At 42.9% G+C, this 10,017-nt stretch overlaps 1 protein-coding gene across 1 annotated transcript in view; it reads left to right on the top strand.

Moving 5' to 3' along the window:
- The first annotated feature begins 7,311 nt into the window (after nucleotides 1–7,311).
- CUNH18orf63 (chromosome unknown C18orf63 homolog) overlaps nucleotides 7,312–10,017 on the top strand; it is a 41,490-nt gene continuing 38,784 nt past the window's right edge. Inside the window, exons 1-3 of the mRNA XM_025209699.1 lie at nucleotides 7,312–7,460; nucleotides 7,964–8,042; nucleotides 9,724–9,780. Coding sequence (XP_025065484.1) covers nucleotides 7,324–7,460; nucleotides 7,964–8,042; nucleotides 9,724–9,780 — 273 coding nt within the window. The 5' untranslated portion in view covers nucleotides 7,312–7,323. The remainder of the gene's footprint in view (nucleotides 7,461–7,963; nucleotides 8,043–9,723; nucleotides 9,781–10,017) is intronic.

Genomic DNA, 10,017 nt, shown 5'->3' with positions numbered 1-10,017 from the left:
TAGTTCTACGAATCTGGCGTCACGAGCCGGGTAGTGTCGGTGCGCGGGGACTCGTGCTAGTTTCCCCCCCCCCACCCGGCGGCGCTCGGAGACGTCACCCTGCTCGAGCCCCGCCCCCAGCGCTCTCGCAGCCCCTCCCCCCTGTGGGGGTGGTCCCAGGTCAACAAGGGAGGGGGCAATGTGCACGGGCACCCAGCTGCAAACCTGAGCGGAAGGGGGGCAGTCACCTACATTAATCATAAATCAACATTAACATAAATTAACCTTATTTAATTACATGGTTTGTTTTTTTTAAAGCCCCTGAGCCCTTTATTTCTGGAGGTCATCTGTTCCCCCCCCCCCCCCCCCCGGGCGGGAAGGAGCCTGAGCCTTGGCCACAGCCCAGTACAATAATTATCGTATTTGTCCAATAATTGCAACCTGTCTAGGATGTATGATCAATCATAGTAAAATGGTTCAACCTGCAGGGTCATTTCTGAGGCAGCTAATTGAGGCAGCATATGCAAAACCCAAATCACACTGGGGGAGTCTTGACTTTTTTCCTTTTTTTTGGAAAATGTTTCATATGCCAGGTCAAATCAGCCAAATCAGTTCCAAATCCTCTCAACTGAGCGAAACTCAATCATTCAAGCACTATATGTGATGCTAGAATGGGCAAGTATCCTCCACACAGGGCTTTTGAGCTTGGGGCTTCAGATGCTCCCAAATCCTTTGGCAGGCATCCTTGTGCAGGCCCAAGCCCAGAGGTCTTGGGGTTCAGATGCCCCTGGGTCTCATTTGCCCTTAGGCAACCGTCACAGGCAGGGCCATCCCTGAAGGGGCGAATCAGGGTGACCGCCCCAGGCCCCATGCTTTCAGGGACCCTGTGGACAGTGCCGCCACGGCCCCACCACTGCCGCCATCAGCTTGTGTGGACGGTAGGCACCCCCACCCCCCAGCCCTGCACAGGCTGATATGCCCTGGACCCCGCACGCCCCTAGGGACAGCTCCAGTCACAGAAGCAAGCTAGGGAGGAGTCCCCCATTTCCATAAAGTCAGCATGTAGCAGAGATCCTCCCACTGGAAACTGACCACTGGGAAGCTAATTACAAGACACTCTAGGGTGTTGTGTCCGCAGTGTACCACATGGGTGCACCTTCCACTACACAGTGCTATTCAAATCCATCTCGGTCTGGGCAACAGACCAGCATGGCAACTACACTTGATCTTTGCCCACAAGAGGCCAACTTTTGGGCTTGCTGTCAGCACTTTCTTATGACTGTTTTTTCATAGACATTAGATTTCATGGACATAAGGGGTGGAAGGGGCCTTGTAAGATCATAGGGTCCAGCCCCCTAATTCGGGGTCCAGCCCCCTATTTGCTTGACTCGAAATAAATGCTTCAGATTTGATGACCCCGTTCTCACTCACTGGCTACTTAGAGTGAACAATATAAAGTAAATAAGAAGATAACTTACTTGCATACTTAGTTGCATGATTATTTGCATATTTTTTCAGCGTACGATAGTTTTTCAGCAAATACGATAATTTTGAGCTTCCAATATGATCATTTAATATTTAAGGCCAGGCAATACTGCCATATCCTCTCCCTTTTTTCCTCATGCACTGACAAAGGGAGTTAGCCCTGGTCACCTGCCCTTTGGGTCCTCCTCAGTTAACGGTGCTTCAGAAACTGCCCTATGCTGTGCTCCAGGAGCAGATTCGGGCGGAGGGGTGTGCCATGGCACATTTGCAATCCCTCTCCCCTTTTGATTCTTGCTCCACCCAGACTTCAAAACCAGCTGCCTGGCAGGGGCAGCTGCATTTCCAGTCACTCACCCACAGAGTCAGTTGACTTCATGGCAGTGGAAGAAGGAAATTGTAGTCCTGAAGGTCAAGAAAGTGCACCAGAGATGTTATGCGAGATAAATGATGCCAGAGAATTATACCTCTGGCATAACTGACTTCATGGCTCCTTATCAGCTTCCTGATTCCTGCTAATCTCTCTCCACTCCATCTGTGTTAGCTATCCTCTCTCCTTTTTAATGGTCTTGATGTTCCACCCCTTCAAACTAGCCCTTCTCCTGCAATGTTGCCCTTCCTGGGAACGTCTCTTCCATTTCGCAGCCTTGCTCACTTGGTTTCATCTCTAGCTCAAAACCTGAACTCGGGTCTGGTCATATGAACTCAGGCATCAAAATGAGTGATGCTGACATATTGGAGGCTCTGTCAAGACCTTCCAGAAGGCTAGGTTTGGGGGTTTGAATCCAAATGAGAGGTGCACATTTAACTAAAATGACTCTAGCACTAATAGCACAACATATTTTGGCTATTTTTTATCCAGTTTGTTGTGCATTTTTAGACTTTCTATAGCATCTAGCACATTAGTGCACTTTCCCATAATTATGTTTGTTTTTATCCTTTGATCTAAAACAGAATAATGTAGTGCTCGCCCCCTACAGGATCCTCCTTTAAACCACCTCAACGCACCTCTGCTGTGGGTTGAGGCGGTGGGCAGGGAATCAAGGTGTATGCTCCTGCCAGCACATACATAGGGAGATTTCCAGCTTTCTGCCAGCTGCTGCAGGGCCTTCAGATTTTGTTGCCTTTGCCCCATGATGGCACATCAGAGCTGCACATAGATATGAAGTTGCTGGGTTGGGACAACTGCTATCTCTCACCAAAACTTCTTGCAGCCAAGGCAGGCAAGTATGGACAAGGCCTCTGGCCTCGATCCTATGAATTGCAACACCAAAGTTTGATAGTTGCAGCTTCTTTGAAATCAAAGTGCCTCAGTTTCAACAAAGTCAAGGTAGAGATGTACCTTGCAGACTAACTAAATCAGAGATGCATAAGTTTTTGTGAGCTCGAGCTCACTTCATCAGATTCTGTGCGTCTAATAGATGCAGTGTATCTGGTAGAATGATTTGAATACAAAACCTGAAATTGCAGAACAAGAAATCATCCACAAACTGGATTGTGTTAAGTATGAACTACTGAATCTGAATGGGATAAGAATCTGTACAGAGACTACAGATTCTTATCCCATTACTTGGATTAGCTTCAGTGACCCTTTGGGCCCCATGGGTTTGTTGCTAGTTTGTGTCTCCCCCTGTTTCCTGTCTTTTGTATTCAGAAAAGCCAGGATTTCTTAGGGTGATATCTTTTATTGAACTGACTAAGTAGTTGGGATAAAGTTAGGTTAGCTTTTGGATGCAAAAGCTAACCTTTTACAATACCTTCTACAAAACCTTCTACAATAAAAGGTATCACCCTGAGAAATCCTTGCCTCATGCATAATTTATGGACTGCCACAGCTACGTCACTCTTACACTTTTGTATTCACATCACTCTCTTTAGTTAATAGACTGTTCTGTACATGCTGTTTCACAGCATCTGATGAAGGGAGCTGGGGCTTATGCATCTCTGATTTAGTGAATCTATAAGGTACATCTCTACCCTGCCTTCTCCCTGACTTTAGACTAACAGGGCTAACACCCTCTCTGTTCAATTAACAGAAAACAAACCTTTCCAAGAGGAATACAATGGTATTCAACACATTTACAGTACCAGTGCAGACCAGGCCTTCAGTTGCAACACTTCAGTTTTCCAAAACGAGTGCACAGTCATTGTAGACCTTCAGATAGAATAACTGAGTGCAAGTTAAATGAAGTTCAAAAATTATTTAGCTGGACATCTTGTGGATATAAGTGAACTGGCTTTGTTCTGCCCCAGATGGAGCTTTTGTTTAATGAAAAAAAGCAAGCTCTAACTCAGCCCCATGCACACCCAGCCCTGAGGATGCAGGGCACTTGTTCCAGTCAATCTGTAACATCACCTTTATCTCCTCCTACTCCTCAGTGACTCACAGCAGCAGCAAGCAGCAACTTGGGGAGGCAGGAAGCCACTTCATTGGGCTTTCACAAGGGCTTTAGCCTGACACCAAGGGACATGCCCCAACATGTGCTCTGTATTGCATAGGCACAGCTAGCTCTAGTTCTCCTGCACCCAAGTACAATGAATCCTGGAGCTGCAGCTGCTTTTCCCACCTGCCATCTCCTTCACACCTATACATTTGACAGGTCCCAGGTCTCCCATCCAGGTGGAGAACTAAGCAGCACCTGCTTAGCTAATGCAAGCAGCTGAGCCCCCTGCACGGGTGTCACAGCCCTGCTGTGGGACTAAGGGATGGTGGGGGCAGGGTGTCCAGGGGCTGAGGGCAGCAGTCGCAGGCAGATGCTGTCCCCACAGGGTGGGGTGGGGTGGGGGGCGAGGTACCCGCCTCATGGATGGCACCACCTGCTGAGGCGGCCTCTGGGCAGAGGGGACACTGTGAATAAAACATCGGGGGCTTTCCTTTCTTCCAACTCTAAGCCAGACCCTCCTGGCTAGAGCACAGGTCTCTGAGGGAAATGTGCCCTTGAACTGTCCACTAGGGGGCTTCATGCTTTTGGGGTTGTTTTTTTTCTGTGGTGTTTGGTGCAAGATGGGGAACTAAGGGTGCATAGACCAGAGTGTCCACCCATTCTAGCCCGTAGGCCGAATCCAGACAGCAGGGCGTCCCCAGGGCCAGGTAAGCTGCCAATGGCGGTGGCGTTCACCCCCATGGCTGTCTGGAACAGCTGTGTCAGTGCAGGCCTGGCAAGAATTGGGAGTGTGTTTGTATCAGGGAGGCGATGACTGCTCTCTGGCTCCTTTCTCCTCATTCCAGCCATGAGATTGCAATGCTGGTGCATTGGGAGGGGAGGGCAATGCGGGTACTGTCCACACTGCAACAGCCGACGAAGGAGTGCAAAGGTCACATTTCTGGGCCTTTCTAAGCTGTCTCTGAGGTCCCTGTGGTGTGCCATATCAGAGTACCCGAATTTTTGATGGCTGAGAAGGATTTAATTTACAGTTGAATACAGCTGTTTCTAGGCAGTTGTGTCAACCAGGGATTGCTGAACCTCCCTACATCAGGGACAGTGCCCTTAGCACACTCCTCCTATGCAGGCTATATGTCATCTTTGCTTGGGAAAATCCCAACTGGCCACTGCGTACCACAACAAGCCTTATGAGAGCTGAGGATCTGGCCCTTTATTTTCTTTTATGTAGGATGATGATGCATCTTCCACTACTTGATGTTTTTCTTAAAGGCCATAGTTCTTGGTATCGTATGGTTAGGTAACTATTGCAGCTTTCATGTTTTAAGAATATTTCTTACCCTGATGCTTGCAAAGGGTTTACAATGTGAAGTGAATATATCTTACAGACACCAGTGATAAATAAAAAGAAGGCAAATTTTAACTCTCACAGCTTAAGACTGTCTTGTGGCTTCAGAGAAGGCGATTCAGGTAATGTGAACGCTTGGACGGGCTATGTATTTTGTTCTGGATTCTTGTGACTTGACTTCAGTTTTGTTTTATAACATTTGCAGGACCACATCTCATTCTGCTCTCATTTTACATAGGATTGCTTTTGGCCATGGATTCTCTTACTCTTAAAACTTAAATATATGTGCTCTTATTGTAAGCAAGACAAACCAAGACTGCTGTAGTAACATTCATCTTTGATGTTTGTTCCCTGGTAAATATTCGTCCAGATTTACCATCATTTACAAAATTGTCTTTTAAGATGAATGAGTAGTGCCTGCACATTTTGAGCAAGGATGCTGCGTTATTTTGGTTACTATTTTCACTGCTCTGGTGAAAATGCCAGATTTCATATTATATCTATTCATGCGAGTGAGGAGAGGAGAGTGAAAATAAGCTTTTTTTGTTAAGTAGTGTTTGGGCTTGGGGCTTAAATTCAAGCAGTCTTTATTTCTGCTCTCTGGAATATTTATATTAAATGAGGATATGGAGTTTGTTATAAGACTGGAATAAGTTTTCTCGGAGCAATAAAAAAGCTATTCATTAACTTTTTGTGCCATAAGTGATCTAGTTTCAAGCAGGCTATACACTACCCTTCTCAATTAGCTGAGCTGCATTGGAAGAAATAAGGGCATAAGATTTTCTGCTTGTGTAAACTGTCATAGGTTTTTGTTATAATCTGTGGCTATATTGGAGCCATTATAACAAGTAAGATCAGCTGTGGACCTGGCCCTTAACTCTCTACTCCTGTGAGAAAACTAGCAGTAATAAGCTTAAAAAGAAAGATTTTTCATCATGAAACTCTTTGATTCAATGTGGCTTCCGGCACCTGAGAAACTCAAACTAGTACAGAATGCTACAATTTCTCCTCAGTAATGCAGCCTACAGTGAATTCATCGGTGCTGACCTCTACTTTCTATACTGACTTTCAATAGCATATCAAGTTCTATGTCTTAGTTGTTATCTTGATGGTGTTCAATGGCCTGACCCTAAGATATTCAAGTGAAGGCATAAAGCACCAGGATGAAAATGATGGTCAGTCATTTTGCTTCTCTATAAATGGGATTTTCTACAATAGGGGTAGAGACTGTGTGGGGGTGAGAGCTTTTTGGGTGGCCTGAAACCATCACAAAACTGATCCCACTCCAATTGCTGGTCATAGTTTGTTCAGTTTTGTGACAAGGCATGCGTCATAGCAAATATATTTAAAAAAATTCAGCCCCCTGCCCCCACACAAAATACACAGTTGCATAAACTTCTTGCTCTGAGGAGAGGATGATAGAACAAATTATATGTAATAGAAGTTAGGTATGTTGCTTAACTGCTGGAAAGCACTCAGATAATAGGGCAATGAGGATGTCTGAGAACCTATATAGAATACAGTGTTCCATACAGGTTGAGACAAATCTGGTGAAGAGGACAGAAGTGTAGTACAGAAGGTATCCCACAGGGGTGCAGGATGGGGATCTAAGTGTTTTCCATGGCTTGTATTGTCCTCCACAATTTGCCCACTACCCTTGCCTCACTGGAGAAATTCCTACTGAGATTTTGGTGTAAGGAGAAGGGGCAATTCACAGGTAGCTAAATCTCATTTTCATATAGGAGGAGAGGATGATGAAAAATGTGTTTCCTAGTAGATTACATGATCAAACCCATTTTAGGCATAAGAGAATAATTTATGGAGAGTGTCATCCTTGACTTAAACCTGAATTTTTTTTTATTTGTTAATATAAGATGAGGCCCAGAATGTTACTTTAACATTGCTTTTGGAGATTTATGCATTGCAGTAGCTATAAATATGACAAATTATCTATAATAGCTGACCAAGCTATTAAAAGTTATAAAAGCCTACCTAACATTAACCAAAATACATTTGTATTGATTAATTTGGTTGCATACTTTCATATATTTATGTAACACCCACCTTGTTTTGATAAATAAGAATATTTTTCTATTAAAGACTAGGTTGCTGTGTTGAAATAATCAACAGAAGATGATGAATGACACTAGAGACCAGTCTCTCTTCTTTGTCAGTCTGCCTGATCTACAAAAACTCTATGCCATTAAAATTACACTGAGTTCTGCTGTGTCAGAAACTCAGATTAGAAATACACAGTTGAAGATTTGCAGGTAAAGGCAAATAATTTTGAGAGCTGCTATTTTCAGAAGTAATTGTTCTGATAAAAATAATTTATAAGTAGTAATGTTATTACAAATAAGAAGATCAATGAAATTCTTAATCACCTTGGGATACTGTGTATTTTTTTCCTGGACCTCCTCTGTTGAGGTAGGCAATAGCTGCTTAAAAAACAGCAAAATGTTCCATTTGTTTTAAAAGTGTTCAGTAAATTGTCATTAGGCTGGCCCTGATTGTGGATTTTGTTTAATTTCACAACAGCTATTTTTACTACGGATAGCAAGTAACTGTTTTTGACTCTGACCAATTTGGATGAAATATAAATTAGTAACCTGAGCTATCCAGCATTTACTACCAAACTACTAGAAACTTAATGTAAAATGTACTAACGCTTTAGTAGAAATAATTAAAATGAATGTAATGTAGTGCTGAGATAACAAGATCAATTTAAAGGAAATTCTTTTTATACTTAATTTTGAAAGTTTTATCTTCATAGGCAATTGCTGTTTCTGCATCAAGACGTCCTGTCCTCACCTGTACCTGGAACTCTGAATGAAGTTTTAGCTGTAATGGCGGTCAGTAGTAACATCACATATATAGAGAGTTAATATGTAGCTCTTTTTAGAGGCTTATTTATCAAAACTAATATCAGAAACTTAATATGTGATACAATTTAAGTATAAGTGTGCTCACATGAAACAAACAACTGAACACTAACAGTATATATGGCATATTATTCCTCTGTTGAAGAAATAGCTCTTTGAAAGGATAGTGATGATGACATAATGACATACTTTCCACATGCACTTAAATACAAAATACAGGGACATTTCCCTTAAGTGATGAGATGGAGCAGAATTGTATTGAACGTACCTGTGGACATATTGACATCAAAGAACTTAAGATTTCATGTAAAATGCTGGGGCAACCTTTGTCTGATATGGCTGATCTCTTAAATAGCTTTTACAGGGCATGTCTGCACATTCATTAATACTCCTTAGACACTGCACATTTAGCTTAGTACTCGCTTAATAAAGTACCAAATGCGCAGTACCTAGAATTACTGCGCAGAAGTGCCAACGTATAGTTATTTAGTGATGCTTACTGTGCATTAGCCTAATATAATAATAATAATATAAGCACAGTAAGCTAATAGCACAGTTTGTGCTGTAACGTGCTACTATGCTATTATTAGGCTAATCTGCAGTAACCATCTCGGGTAGACGTGCCCATAGTAAACTAAATTTCCAGGTTATTTAATATAGCATATAACTATACATTTTATACTCTGTGCATGTGTGTGGTATCAACTCACTGTGTCTCAAAGCAGGTAGGATATAACCTAGCACGATAATAAGCAGGGGCAGAGTGAAGAGGAGAATGGTTTGGACCATTTACAGATGAGAACCTACATTTTATACGTTTTTTAAGACTGTACAAAACATAAAATAAGTTTGTCAATAAAACATTTCCACACAACTGCATTAATGATATATTTAGCTTTGGTGGTTAGTTAAGGACATAGAATAAAATCATTCTTCCTGACTCACTTGAAAATGGACTTGTCAGCCCAGGTAACAGACTGACAGCAATTATCCTTTGTCCTCTGGGGGTTTTTTTAGGTACCATCTGTACTTTAGAACCAGGATGTCAATTGCCCATGCACCAGATCCAGCCTGCAGACCTGCTTTATCTGGCTTTCTGGGCTTCGGGTAGGGCAGTGAATTTTGAGGTGGGGCTGCCAGGGGGACATAGAATCCAGGGATATAGGTCCCCACTGGGCATGACCATCAGTGGCAGACAGGTAGTCTGATATAGCTCACATGACACACAGCTGCTTAATTTGTGGCCACTTAGCACACCTCCATTTGCCGTCTGGCCACCACTGCTTGCTCTGCTGCAGCTGCTGGCCTCACCACCTCTGCCGCTTGCCCTGCAGATCTAGCTCACAAGGAGCCTCATGTTCCAGATCTGGCCCAGGGCACAGGGTGAGTTTGACACCACTGCTTTAGGACATTTAGGTCCTGAGCAGTTTTATTTGATGCCTCTGCCACAAATGGCATTCTAGTCCATAATTAATGGTCTATTATAGCAATAAAAGTAAATAGTAATCATAAATTAAGACTGTTATCAAAGACTTTGCTCCAGAGGAGTGGTTAATACAGGATAGAAATGCAAGGTTGTGCTATCAGGTGCTTCTTATATACTCCTTATATGTTCAGACATTGAAAGAATTTTCTTTTCTTATTGATTTAGATATCTCTTTACAAAACAGGAAAATGTCAAGCTTATATAGAGAAACATGAAGCTACAGTAAGTGATTAAATATGTCATGATTTTTGATGCTGTTATACTTACATTTCTTGTTGTCAAAACTTGCGAGTTATAAAATTCATGTTTCTATGACTCCAGGCAGATGTTACACTTAAAACATGCTGCAGGGGTGTAGGTTGTAGCCGTGTTGGTCTAAGGACATAGGCAGACAAGGTTCCTTGGGTGAATTTGATATCTTTTATTAGACCAACCCAAATAGTTGGAGAATAGTTATTA

Source organism: Alligator sinensis, unplaced genomic scaffold, assembly GCF_000455745.1.
Source record: "Alligator sinensis unplaced genomic scaffold, ASM45574v1 scaffold129_1, whole genome shotgun sequence".
NCBI lineage: Eukaryota > Metazoa > Chordata > Crocodylia > Alligatoridae > Alligator > Alligator sinensis.
The sequence above is the reverse complement of the archived record's forward strand: the minus strand, read 5'-3'. Positions and strand labels throughout refer to the sequence as shown.